Source organism: Colias philodice, chromosome 8 (assembly GCF_061535455.1).
Source record: "Colias philodice isolate Cphi_HAF_F1 chromosome 8, ilColPhil1 Martin Lab GWU primary, whole genome shotgun sequence".
Classification (NCBI taxonomy): Eukaryota; Metazoa; Arthropoda; class Insecta; order Lepidoptera; family Pieridae; genus Colias; species Colias philodice.
The window spans coordinates 5,931,695-5,945,238 of NC_143093.1; the positions used below are offsets into that span (position 1 = coordinate 5,931,695).

The window sequence follows — 13,544 nt, forward strand, 5'->3', positions numbered from 1 at the left end:
TGACATTGGCTCTGTGTTGCTATTTTATACTTGTCTTGAAATCGAATCTCTGACTAATATATAGTAATCTGTGAATCGAATTGTCTTGTTTTTGACGAGGAAGTTGTGTCATAATTTGCGTTTCAAGTTTATAATCATTAATTAAGGTATTTAAGTATTTAAAACAAAAGGATTAATTAAGTGTTCTGGACCTATGTACATTAAATTATATCATATATGTGCAAATTTACTTATTCAGCTTGGATCTGTATATTAGAATAAAACAAGGTCTTGTTTAATTTCTGTTAAACAATTATGGAATCTCAACAACAGTTAGATGATTCTATAGAATATTGGAAGAAACAAGCGAAGTATTATGAACAAAAGTAAGTTTATATTTAAAAATGCTTAAAGATTTAAAAACGATGAAAGTTTATTTAAAACCTGTTATTTTATTGATTATTTATCTTTGTGAACAGAGTCATTGACATTCAACAAGAATTGGACGAATACACGGAGAATTCTGCACAGCTCGAAAAAGAGTTAGAAGCTTCATTAGTCCAAGTAGAAAAACAGAATAGAGATCTGGAACACCAAAACCAAAGGCTTAAAAATGAAATAGAAATGCTTAGGGTGAGTTTAAGTTTATACAGATTTTGTTTATTGTCGTCATCAATATAATTTTATCATCTATATCCGAGTAAATGTGCTCTTATATCAGAGGCATAATATTGTTTTTTTATGCCAAAAGTTGTCTCACTAATAATTTACAATTTCTTGGTGTGAAAACTGTATAGTTTAGTTTAGTTTTCTGTTAGGTTAAAATCTTCTTGATAGTATTTGTCTTTACCATATTCAGAGCTTAGATTATTGTCTTGAAAAATTAACCCAATTACAGTGATTATAATTTAACTTTAACAAGTTTTTGTTGCATTACGATTGACGTTTTTGTTGAATATGATTACAAGTAGGGATGTAACGATACCGATACCGATACCGATATATCGGCCGATATATCGGCAAGCCGATATATCGGTATCGCCGATAATAAATCAACCGATACCGATATTTTTTTATTAAATTCTTTCTTTTCTTTTATGTTTTTGCATTGTATTCATTCATATTGTTTTATTTCTGTTTCTGTAATAGTGTTAAGGAAGAGCGGAACCTCCTGACACAAGCATTTTATTTGCTTACTAGGAGTGTTCCAATCACAAATTTGTTTATGTAAAGGAAAGAAATATTTTAATTTTTAACGTGATAACGTTTTTAAAATCGTTATAGTCGGGTGACATGCTCATAAACTTGTGTCACACCAAAACCTCACGAGCGCGATCGCAGGTATAACGAGAGAGAGACGGACCGATCTCCCGTTTCATCTCGAGCGCTGCCACTGCATTATGTTATCACGTAAACATCTCGATCGTAAACCTACTTTACAAACAACCAATTTTTTTTAATATCAAATAATTCAAAAACCCGCGCCCAATGAACGATGCGGGAGGCCGCCCGCGCGTGCGCACTTTGTTTTCTGAAAAAACTCTACCAATAGTAAAATTTTATTAGGTACTGATTGTATGTGTATTACTTAAAGTTTAACTGACTTCGTAAAATAATAATACTAAAATAAATGGTTTTGTTGTTTTTTGATTTGGCATTTTTATTTAAAAGAATACGATTAACAGTTGTCTCTGTTAAATGTTGGTAACTTTTTATGCATAATTCACTATTTATTTTTCTACCAAGCCATCGATATCGGTATCGGTATCGGTATCGCCGATACATTACTACAAATATCGGTATCGGTATCGTATCGGCAAAATCATGTATCGTTACATCCCTAATTACAAGTCTTTCGGATTGAATTTTAGTAATATCATACAATATGATAAGAAGTGATAGAATCTACTTATTTTGATTTGACATTCCTTATAGAAGTGAAACAGTAATACCTCCACTTATCTACCCTATTTTGTGTTAAGCAATAAAAAATACTAATGCAAAAACTACAACTTTAATACTTTAAATGGTAAATAAATAAAGATTTGAAAATTAGCAATTAAATTTGAGCTACCATTAGCAAATATTCAGATAATATTATAAAAAAGAAAGTTTATATGCAAAGTTGCATCCAACTTACATTGCTATAGCAGTACATACGGGTTGGCTTTAGTTAACTGCCGCACGAATTTGTTGGAAATATTTATATTTTTAGTTAGCTAGGTAATGTAAGATTGTAATTCCAAAATATTATCGTTAGGAAACTTGTAGTTTTTTAGTTATTAATTTTTAAAGTTAATAATTTTTTTGTGCGAAAAAAGTGCATTTATCCGTTTTGTTGTGCAAAAAAGCGGACCAAGACGTTCCATTTCACTGTACTGTGACTTTACGCTGCGGCCGGCGAGTGCCAAAAGCGATTTTAGGGCGATTCCCACTCAAACAAAAAAAAATCTACGTAGGTAGGTTAAAAAACTATTAAACTTTTATTTTTAATATCCAAATAGGTAGCGAGGAGCGAAGCGACGAGCGTGTTAGGTTTACTCATGAACTGCCGCACGAGCCGAGCGAGCGAAGCGAGCGTGCCGCGGCAGCGGCCGGCGAGTGCCAGAAGCGACTAAAGGGCGATTCCCACTCAAACAAAAAAGACGTGTGGCACTCGGGGACTGCCGCGGCAAAGCTATTGCATAGCATGCCTTCAAGCCGCACCTCCGTGCCCGTCGGAGTGGGGAGCGTGAGGTTTTTCGTTACGCAATTTCTGGATTCGGTCCCCGCGCTCAAGGCCCGCGATAGAAGCTATGCAATAGCTTTAAAAAAATCTACGTAGGTTAAAAAACTATTAAACTTTTAGTTTTCAAATAGGTAGCGAGGAGCGAAGCGACGAGCGTATTAGGTTAACATTTGAACTGCCGCACGAGCCGAGCGAGCGAAGCGAGCGTGCCGCGGCAGCGGCCGGCGAGTGCCAGAAGCGACTTTAGGGCGATTCCCACTCAAATAAAAAAACTACGTAGGTTTTCACAACTTGTTTGTATTTTATTTATGTATCGTAAAATTTTTGTTACACCAATTCCATACATTTTGAGGTTAGAATAGGAAAATTGATTTTTCTCCAAAACTATTGGTTTCCTAACTTTCCCCTTTTGGTGGGAGGGTCCCCCCCTCCTCCCCCCCATTCCCCACCCACAAAAAACCTATAATACGTGCGGCAGTTCTCTAAAGAAACCCCGTACATACTATCTATCCAGTAAGTGCAGGGTATTACCGCATATTTATTTATGTTCTAGTTTTATTATTCTGTATTTTAATGCTACAGTGAGATTTTGTATTTAAAAAAAATAGTTGCTGAATTGAGAACCTCCTCCTTCTATTTTTCGAAGTCAGTTAAAGAGTTTTCATTTCATCAAACTTTTAGATTTATGAACATAACAGTTTCTATATTGTAGTGATTTCTTCATCAGTTGCAGCAGTGACTTTGTGGCCAATGTGCAAGTAAATTGAAGAATAAATGTTATTTTTACACACTCGTCACATCTATATTTTGATTGACGTCAGTTGAGCTATAAACATAAATTATCAAATTTAGTTCTATTTAATATTTTTCTTACAGAATAAGTTAGAAAGAAGTCAGCATGAGACAAATGCTTTAGAAAATGAATTACAAACACTTAAAAAAGAAAAAGAGAAACAATCAACATATGTTAGAGAAATAGAGCAGAAAAATGATGATCTAGAAAGAGGTCAAAGGTATAATGTTTATAAATATATCTTATTGTTGTATGTATAAAATAATATTGCAGTTATTAATCCTTGTTATCTAAATGCAGAGTCATAGCAGAATCAGTGGCTTGTATTGAAGCACTATTAAATCAAGCATATGAGAGAAATGCAGTACTGGAAAGTGAGGTGGATGAAGTTGAAAATCTCAGGATTAAATTACAACGAGCTAATGATGAAGCAAGAGGTATGTAAATCATGATATTACTTAACAAATTACATATATGTATCTATGATGTAACCAAAAAAAAGGTTGCAACAAATGTTGTTTTGTACTTCTATTGGGTTATAAGATATTTGGTATGTTAGGTCATCAACAAAACAGTTTTACCTGCTTTGGTTTTTCAAGGTTATAATTTTGTGTGAACTTTATTTCCATTAGTTAGTTACATTTACCTACATCTTATAAAATCTTATAAAATGTGCTGAGAACGACTGAAGATTTCGTAAATTCTTTATTTATAATATTTCTTGAAGTACGAGGATAGTTCTTATGGAGAGAAAACGTAAACATGTACCACGGGCGAAGGCGGGGGCGGACCGCTAGTTATGAATATAATAATAAATTTTGGTATAACTAAAATTATCACACTTTTTGAGTATCAAATGTTATTTAATCAATCAGTGCATTATCTTCTTATCCCTATCGTAAATGCAATAAAAACGACAAGAAAGAGTTTTAAATTTTATATGTATTTGAATTATATGAAAAGGTATTTTTTTGTTTCTATATTATTAAATGATTAGATCATCAAGCACGACGGCTGAAACGAAAAATACCTCAAGATTTGGTGGTGGTTTGGTTTGGTTGGTTTTTACTACCAAATCTTGAGGTATTTTTCGTGGTCGTTTCGTGGTCACTACCACACTTCTGTAATGAGGATGTGCCACAGGTCACATACCATACATGCCAATAATGATATGTCCAACATGCCGCTTATTGTCCCAAGCATGATGGAGTCAGATCGCAGCAAAAAAAAGATTAAAAATAATAAAAAAATATTATTATATGTAGTTCTTCTTTGTTTATTTACAGATCTCAAGCAAGAATTGAAAGTAATAGAAAAGATTCCAGCGATAAAGAAAGAAGACGGAGGTACAAATGAAAATGTCTGCAACGGTCACTCAAATACCTCTCGAACTCAAGTTGAAATTGAAACACAAACATCAATAGCATCTCCACTTCGACGTAAGTATAACCAATAATATTTTTATTTCGTAATTTCATAGCTATTTAAGTCAGTTTATTTCTTAGATATTGTCCTATCATTTGACATAGCATTCCTATTATAAATTCAGTTCACTATCCCTTTTGATTCTGAGTTTGACAAACAATTTCCAAGTTAATGCACATTTAATAACATACATTTGTCGATGTAAAATTAAATGTATCTTTCACTTTTACTTGTGCGTCATTAGAGCGAAAAATTGGGCATTAAATAAAGTGAAATTTGTGACAACATAATCGCTATCACTCACCCAAGTGTATGTTTATTTAGCTAATTATTATATTACCTGAAGAACTGTTTATTTATGTAATAGGAGAAATAAACGGAAATGCGATGACTCCATCTTCCCGAGTGTCTGCTATAAATATAGTAGGAGATCTACTGCGGAAAGTGGGGGTGAGTAGTTTTAATTTTAACGCTGTAATATTGTTATTTTGCACCTTAATAATACTAGTTATATGGGCGTACCATACAAGTGTTGTAAATTTGCAATTGGTGTTATAGGTAGTAGGGACTAGGTAAATGGCTTGTGATAGTTCATAGTAGTCTCATTAATAAATGCCTATTTTTTGAAAGATTAAAGTGTAATTGATGAAAGAAAAAATATGGTATGCAATTTGATGTACAGACATGAAATAATTAAATTAGTATATGTCTTGTTGCATTTTAACTGTTGTCTTTATAGTAGAGCCAATTTAATAGGCAACATTTGACGTCTATCAATTTTATCTTCATAGGGTGGTAACCTGCTTAAAAACATTGATTAAAGTGAATTAATCGATACGGACTTGAAACATTTGTCAATCGAACTTGAATAATCACACACATGTCAATAATTTATGATAATTTTTATTCCCAAGTAATCAATGCATTCGATTCTAGATGTCAGATTTCGATTTTTAGAGTAACGTCTCTGGTATTTAAAAAGAAAAAAGGTTTATTGACACAAAATTGTAGCGACGTCAGTTCTTTAAATCAGAAATTGTTCATTATGTTTAGAATGGTTTATCAGTAAAATCAAGTCCTAAAATTACTTCTATCGGTCATTATTATTATAAATATGTAATCGTAATTGAAAAAAGTTAAACAAATGTGCAGTTCTAACAAAACGAAATATCATGTTATTCTATGTCGTGGTTACTAGGTTACGTTGTTGAATTTTGTTGAACTGTCAAATGTTGCCTATTAAAATGGCTCTACAATAATTAGTGTACCTACCATCACAAAATGCAGGATAATATTTTTTACTGATAATAATGTAATACATTTTTTACCCTGTTAACCATTTAACATTGTAAATGAGTATGACATGTTCAAGTATTTATGGCTAAAGATATTATTATAGCGTTGATTTTATTGTTATTTTGTTGTTAGTTATTTATTATATTTATTTTGTATTTATATTTTATGTACATATTAGTTATATTGTGTTGTTGTATAATTTAGTTTAGATATTATTTATTTTCAGTTAATCTACAGTGAGTTAGTTGTGTTTGTTTATTGTGATGTAGTTTTATGTATTTTATGTATCATTGAATTTATAAATCAGCAATAAGGCTAAAGACCTAGATAACAAATAGCTATCATAAATAACCCTATTTCGTAAAGTAATTTAATATTTATAAATATTTGAATGTATTTATTGTCTGACCCACATATTGGTTGTTGTAACCTTGTTTCTATGGTAACTACTCTATTAAAATTATACTGCATTGGAAAATCAATATAAGAAGTACCTACTGTTAGTTAATTTTCATGGCCACTGTATTTAGTTGTATACTTGGAAGAAATTTACATTTTTGAGCATTGTACTGGAATGTTTCGCTTACATAGTTATTTTCCAAAAAATATGTTCCCTAAATATCTCGGAATACTATTTAAATATGTATATGTAGTATGTATTTATATTTAATATTTTATTTATATATTTATTTTTGGATATTTATATTAGGCAAATAAAACAAATTCCATAGCAATGAATATTGTGTGTCTGTTTATTTATGTATTATTCTGTATAAAAAATATTATATCAGCAATAATTATAATTTACTTTTACTAATACTGTTACTCCATCACAGTAATTGTATATTTTCGAGGCTTTTAGTTTTGAGCTACATTTTAATTTGCATGGTTGTGTATATTGTAGTGCATGGTATTTATTGCTTGCAGCTTGAGAGATTTCTTTGCCGCGAATGTGGTAAGGTGAAATGTTCTTGCGTGACCGAAGTCGCGCAGTGCGATTCACCACACGATAGTGACAATAAAGAACAGACGGAACCCAAACAGACCAAGGAAACCGATTTACCAGACGATCCTATCGAATTCAGAAAACCCACGGAATTCACGCGTCAGTACTCAAGACCAGAAACAATAAATACACCCACGGCTAATGTAAAACAGAGACAATCGGAACAACCATTTCAAAGGTTTCAGAATGACAACGGCAAATTGAGGCGATCTTTCCTAGTCAGATCTAGGGAGGGCCTCGAGAATTTTCTCAATTTAAGGAAAGGACAAGATCAGAGCAAAGGGAAACAGAATTTGCGACAAGAACAATTTTGATATTTTGTACCGTCTTTTGACCTTAGGAAAATTGTGTATACGGTTGTAATACACGGTTGTATTATTTTTTTATTAAGTATGCAGTGCTGCCATACTATTTTTAAAGAAATTATTTCCGCATAATACATTATAATAAAACTTGTTTAGATTAACTAAATATTTTATAAATACGTACACTGTGTACAACGGATGGAATTGTATTTTTATTGAACAGAGATTTATTTACAAACTAGCTAGAATTAATGTACTAATGTCTAAATTACCAAAATAAATGAAATGTAACTAATTAGACTAACTTTTATAAATTGAAGTAAGATTCAAACTACTTAGACTAAAATATTGTAAAAAAACTTATAATAATTATACATAAACTATTAGTATCGATAAGCTCGGGTGATACGTGTAACGTGTAGTATATGATTGTTTGTTTTGTTTGCACACGCTGGTGAAGGCTTTGTAAAACTGCACATGACTTCCATATCACCTACTAATATTAACATCATTCATATTTTGTAATTTTCTTCATTGTAGGCTTTGGAATCAAAGTTAGCATCGTGTCGCGGTTCGGTTAGACCTAAAGAACATTCGCCAAACTCTGCTTCGGATGTGAATAAGGACTACAGGTGTGTACTCAAGAACTAAGACTTGCCGAATACAGTAACACGTCAACTTTGCGACAAATAAACAGCGTCAGCTTTTTATAGTATGATACTATATAGATCGAATATTACAAAAATAGCTTTTGTTTACTCTATCTAATATTATACTGTGATCGGAATCACATTTCCTAATATACTTATATCTGTGATGATAAAAATAAATAAGTTAAATTTACGTAAAAACAGATTTCGGCCTACCCACCGTTGACATCGCAACACCACACGGGTATAGCTTTGCTTCATGCATTGTGTTATATCTGTTCACAAAACGTATTTAAAACGAGTTTCAATCAAGGCAAGTCAGGCATAAATTACCCAACAATAAAACGCGTTAAACGATTCCATCAGAAACAATTTTCGATATCAATCATAATATTATTTGTATAAATATGATATACTATATTTTCTATTGGGAGTTTTATGTAAATAATATAGCACTTTATGCAATTGTTAGCACTGAAAAATTTTATAATCAATATTAGTTTCAGTATGTAAAACTTATGGCGATTTATTTTTCATACACTTTTTAATTGCAACATTTAGGTTGTTATATTAGAAATGTGATTAATGAAGTATATTACCGTGCTAAAAGCGACGTTAATGAAATAATATGTACCATAATAATAAATAAATCCGCATAAAAGTAATTGCTCAGTAATACCGAATGGGGTGGGGTGTATTATAAAATAATGTATTTAACAGCGTGTTTTTGGAATTACATATTCAACATTTTTGTGTGACTAACATGAGTGTGAGTTTTCTCGTCTGGGATAGTTTTGTTTTCAGCTTCAAAATTCATTGACTACTTCATTAACATTCTATCAATGTATTATTTACATTCCTTTTCAGTAATAAATGTTTAAATTTAACGTATCTTTAATCCTGCATGCAATAATATAATATAGTAAAGTTATAATAAGTTACTATTTGTACCTTTAAATTTAAATCTTGCCTTAATTTCTAACGCAGTGTTGCAAAAAATATAGAAAAATGTGAAAAAAAAAAAACATTTTTACCCATGTGAAACGCAATAGAATTTAAAATGTATCTGTAAGCAATAAGTCTCATATAGAATAGAAATAAAGATATTTTTTTCCAATAATCGTTTTGATCATAATATAAAACTGAACAGAATTAAATTTGTTTAATGCATATTATTAGAAATATAGCTTTTTACACCATTCGGAGTTATTAAAATGTAAAAATTATACTATGTAATTAATTAGTGATCAGATAATAATAGATCTTTATATCTTGTATGAACGATAATTTAAAAATTTGAAACTATAACATATTTTTTGTATTTACAATACCTACCTACAGAACCCGGAATAATTTTTGTACTGTAGACATAGTTTTACAAGTAACTTTTCAATATAGATTTAAATAATAACATTGTGATCATTTTAACAGTAGAATTCCTTGTCAATATGTCGAAAATTGTTTGAATGGTTTAATAGTTAGTCTGTTTGTTTTGTACTAAAATATTCAGGAATCTGTTGCGAATGCATATAGTGAATTACTAGCATTTATGTTTGCGTGTGGTGACAACACAATTTATATTTTTGTGCGGAAATAATATCATCGAAATAAAAAAATAAGTAAAAAGAAAATGTTTTTTATTTACACTTATTTACAAGTACATAACAACTTTGTCTAATAATTATAAATCTCATAAATAATTAACAAGTCTTGAAGAAGTAATACGTAATACTTATTATATTTGATTAAACATCAGTATAAGTTCTATGAGTCGTATGAGTCACATATAAAACTCTTAACCATAGAGAATTAAACGTTTTTCTTATATTATCTGCTTTCCGGTAAATACACTGGAAACAATATGCTTCCAATCCACATTCTTTGGCATTGAGATAGGCGGCTTAAAAGTTTTCATTAGCTCCTTCAAAGGTTTATTGGATAGCTTCATTTTGAGCAGTAGGTGACACCTTATATTAATAGTTGTTTCTTCAATGAAAATGTTTCCTTTAAGAAAGAATATACATATTTAACAAGGCTAAGGCCTAGATTGCATTACGTCTTACATAAAATTAATTAATCGTAAAAATCAATATTTACCTGCCAATTTTGGGGATCGCGTCATCCATAGCGTGACTACATAAATTGGTAAAGTTTGCATCAAATGTATCAGTTTTGCTGACACATACTGCACAAATAATGATAGGATGCGAAACTGCAAATTGAATGTTCAAATGTATATTTGTAAAAAAAATAACAAAAAAGGACGTGTATGCCGAGCACACGTGTCAGAAGTGAAACTTCTTTGGCAAAATATACTTAGATATCTGTGAAAACTAAAATCGTCGATTTACTCCATGACGTAACGGTATTGTCATGACGCGACCTTGAAATTTTACTCTAAATGCGCCTAAAGAAGTTTCACTTGTTATAAGTAGTAGGAGCAGTGGAAACAATTTAAAATTTTCTTGTATGCCTTTTTTGGATTACTTTCTTTTTAACAATTGATAAATAACTTACCATAGTAAAAACAATGTAATACATTAGAGTTGTTGGTAGCAGAAGCAGTAATATAGTAAATGCAACTGTCCCCACAAACAATTCTTGATTTGTGTATTCACAGGAATCAATAGTTCCTCTCAGTGGATTGTGTTTCCTTCCCACAAATAATCTCAACAAAGCAATCAAACCAGATATCTGTATGTTGAATAATCTGAAAAGATTGTCTCGTTTTGTTTAAATATTCCTAATAAGAATATAGTTTTTTGATATGAAACTAACTGTGCTGCGCAGATAAACTTGCGGTAAAACTCATGGGCAAAGCAAGTACATAATTTGTCCAAAGCCTGTGTTATTCTGGTACATAGGATAAATCTGCTAAATACTACCAAGTATCATAAAAATCCGTTTAGAGTTACATACAAACATTCGCATTTATAATATTAAGTAGATAGGATGGATATATTACCTAGCAGCATATACATAAATGCAATATGAGTGAAATGTAGTGATGCACAACATGTCAGAAATGATAGCAGCTTGGAAGGTAAGTCCAAAATATCCCAAGTATTGATAAATATGCAGTATGAAGTCTAATCTTTCCCCTGAAACATCTAAACAAAAATTGTCATATTAATTGAATAGATCAAATTTATGTGTATAAATAAATTAAAAATAAATATATTACCTAGAAAAAGCCACCATAATTCCACATGATAAGAGAAGTATTTGCCCAGCATTTTATTGAATGCATTGTTTAATTTTAACCCTGCAGGTGCTCCCATAAGCCATTTAAGAAGCGAGTACATTGAGTTTACCAATTTCTGAAGAAACAAAACATGAATTATTTTTAATTTAGAATTTAAATAAGTAAATTATTTTAATTCTGAATATGAATTTATGTGAGTAGTTATTTTAAAGTACAGTAAATTACTATTTATCCGAAAATGCTTTTCCATAAAATAATTTTCTTTTACTTAATTCAAAGACATACCAAAATAATAGAAACAATTTTTTCAAATAGTAATAGGTAGTATGCTACAAACCTCCAGTATCCCTAGTAATAAAACTCCAATTTCATTTCTATCAAATAACAGTATATCCAAGACGTAATAGCCTAAAATTATATCAACAGTAAGAGCTAGAATCCAATTTCCTTGTTTTATAGATATCTGCAAAATACATTCAATTAATTTTCCATATAAGTTAAAACCTAAAGGATCACATCCTTTTATATTTCTTGTAAACTTACTTTCTCTCCTCTTTGTATGCTATGCTTTAACCAGAACAATAAATTTAACTGGTTATAGCTATGTTGGATGAACATAGATGATGATAGTATAGATGGAGCGTTTAGAACTGGATTGTACTCTGATGTTGTTGGCACATTACAATCTTTTTTTAATAGTTCTCGCAACATTAGTAATTCATCGCAGGAAATATTGAGTATTTCTGAATTTATTAATTTGTCTTTATCATAGACTACCATTATTACTTGACGATTTAACATCTTTTCACCGTCTATAATCAATTCACTTATTTTAGGTTTATCACATCGCTGCATGAAAATCATGTTTATAGGTTCAATGTTTACATATTTTGGAATGTAAGGTTCGCTGCTACAATAACCAATAACAGTATCGTCACTCACATTAAATTTGTTTTCAATATCTGCCTGTATATTAGAATACTCAGTAATGTATATGAGTGTATTTCCTTGTTTTGTAATTAAGTATCCTCTAAAGAAAACTTCATCGTTAATAGGGGAAAAAGGCAGAAATATTTTAGTGAGCGGCATTTTATTTTTGTACTCCTAAATTAATAAGTTTGATAATTAGTATATATCTATTTTCATGTAGCATGTGATGATTACATTCTTCATTAAATAATAATTTTACATAAGCATTCAGTAGTATTCTAATTCGTGAAACATTTAAAATCACAGGTGAAATTTAAAATACACAGGTGAAAATTCAAAATAAACATAGAATGAATGAATGTCAATGAAGTTGACAATGACACTGACAGCTAGGTTTTTTTTTCATCAATGGCAACAAGATACTTTATGCCCGGCCAGTGGCCCAGCCCGAATTAGGTTTCCTGATCAGGAATTTTTGTGGGAATTTTGATCCAGAAACTTAAATATATACTCTGCTTACATATTAAATTGTTTACAAGTCTCATACTATTCCAATTACCCCGAACCTCGGAGCAATTAACTAGGCTTGTTAATTGCTCCGAGTGCCGAACTAAAAAAAGGTTTTTTAACCTAAAGTTTGGTTCGGTTCAGTGGGTACAGACAAGGTACAGACACAGAATAATAACTTTATTATTAATATTATAAATGCGAAAGTAACTCTGTCTGTCTGTCTGTTACTCAATCACGCCTTAACTACTGAATCAATTTGCATGAAATTTGGTATAGATATATTTTGATACCCGAGAAAGGACATAGGATAGGTTTTATCCTGGAAATCCTACGGGAACAGGTTTTTCTTTGTAAACGCGGGCGAAGCCGCGGGCGGAAAGCTAGTTACTATATATTTTATTGACCCTATATTGACCATATGAATTTCCGAATATTATATTAATTTGATCAGGAAACCGAATGCGTTGTATGACCGAGCGTATAGCTTTCATTTCCATGGATTTAATTCCATTGGAACTTGGTGTTTGAGAATTTACACGAAAATAACGTGTGAAAGCTGTTCATGAAGTTTTTAATTTTTATTGAGAAAATCGTAAAAATTCACACATCCGCTTTTAATTACAATCTTGCCTTTAGTTGCCTATGGTTATACATTGAGATACTATTACTACTTAAGGAGACGACAGGCCATATGGCCTCACTGCACTCAGTCGCTTT

At 31.0% G+C, this 13,544-nt stretch overlaps 2 protein-coding genes across 4 annotated transcripts; one reads left to right on the plus strand and one right to left on the minus strand.

The window, feature by feature from the left end:
• The first annotated feature begins 69 nt into the window (after positions 1 to 69).
• On the plus strand, positions 70 to 9,813 carry LOC149486563 (nuclear distribution protein nudE-like 1). 2 transcript variants are annotated; one of them, XM_089698196.1, is made up of 7 exons: positions 70 to 365; positions 459 to 612; positions 3,584 to 3,720; positions 3,801 to 3,937; positions 4,787 to 4,939; positions 5,293 to 5,375; positions 7,149 to 9,813. In XM_089698196.1, the coding sequence occupies exons 1-7, from the start codon at positions 295 to 297 to the stop codon at positions 7,539 to 7,541; spliced, it is 1,128 nt and encodes a 375-aa protein (XP_089554322.1). In that variant the 5' UTR covers positions 70 to 294; the 3' UTR covers positions 7,542 to 9,813. The 2 variants fall into 2 exon arrangements, with proteins under 2 accessions (XP_089554322.1, XP_089554323.1); XM_089698197.1 differs by having other exon boundaries at positions 71 to 365; positions 8,073 to 9,813.
• Positions 9,807 to 12,663, minus strand: PIG-Q (phosphatidylinositol glycan anchor biosynthesis class Q). 2 transcript variants are annotated; one of them, XM_089698195.1, is made up of 8 exons: positions 12,330 to 12,402; positions 11,931 to 12,199; positions 11,725 to 11,850; positions 11,367 to 11,502; positions 11,148 to 11,292; positions 10,700 to 10,892; positions 10,280 to 10,394; positions 9,807 to 10,186 (listed from the first exon to the last, which is right to left on the minus strand). In XM_089698195.1, the coding sequence occupies exons 2-8, from the start codon at positions 12,186 to 12,188 to the stop codon at positions 10,005 to 10,007; spliced, it is 1,155 nt and encodes a 384-aa protein (XP_089554321.1). In that variant the 5' UTR covers positions 12,189 to 12,199; positions 12,330 to 12,402; the 3' UTR covers positions 9,807 to 10,004. The 2 variants fall into 2 exon arrangements, with proteins under 2 accessions (XP_089554321.1, XP_089554320.1); XM_089698194.1 differs by having other exon boundaries at positions 11,931 to 12,663.
• Between the last annotated feature and the right edge of the window lie 881 nt (positions 12,664 to 13,544).

What these genes read in the sequence shown, in the direction of transcription:
- LOC149486563 (XM_089698196.1), top strand. Translation starts at nt 295, where the DNA reads ATGGAATCTCAACAACAGTTAGATGATTCTATAGAATATTGGAAGAAA. An exon ending in ATGAAATAGAAATGCTTAGG is followed by an intron (nt 613 to 3,583) that starts GTGAGTTTAAGT and finishes TTTTTCTTACAG; the next exon opens with AATAAGTTAGAAAGAAGTCA. An exon ending in AATAGCATCTCCACTTCGAC is followed by an intron (nt 4,940 to 5,292) that starts GTAAGTATAACC and finishes TTTATGTAATAG; the next exon opens with GAGAAATAAACGGAAATGCG.
- PIG-Q (XM_089698194.1), bottom strand. Translation starts at nt 12,476, where the DNA reads ATGCCGCTCACTAAAATATTTCTGCCTTTTTCCCCTATTAACGATGAA. An exon ending in ATTTATGTATATGCTGCTAG is followed by an intron (nt 10,893 to 11,147) that starts GTAATATATCCA and finishes CAATCTTTTCAG; the next exon opens with ATTATTCAACATACAGATAT. An exon ending in ATTACATTGTTTTTACTATG is followed by an intron (nt 10,395 to 10,699) that starts GTAAGTTATTTA and finishes TTCAATTTGCAG; the next exon opens with TTTCGCATCCTATCATTATT.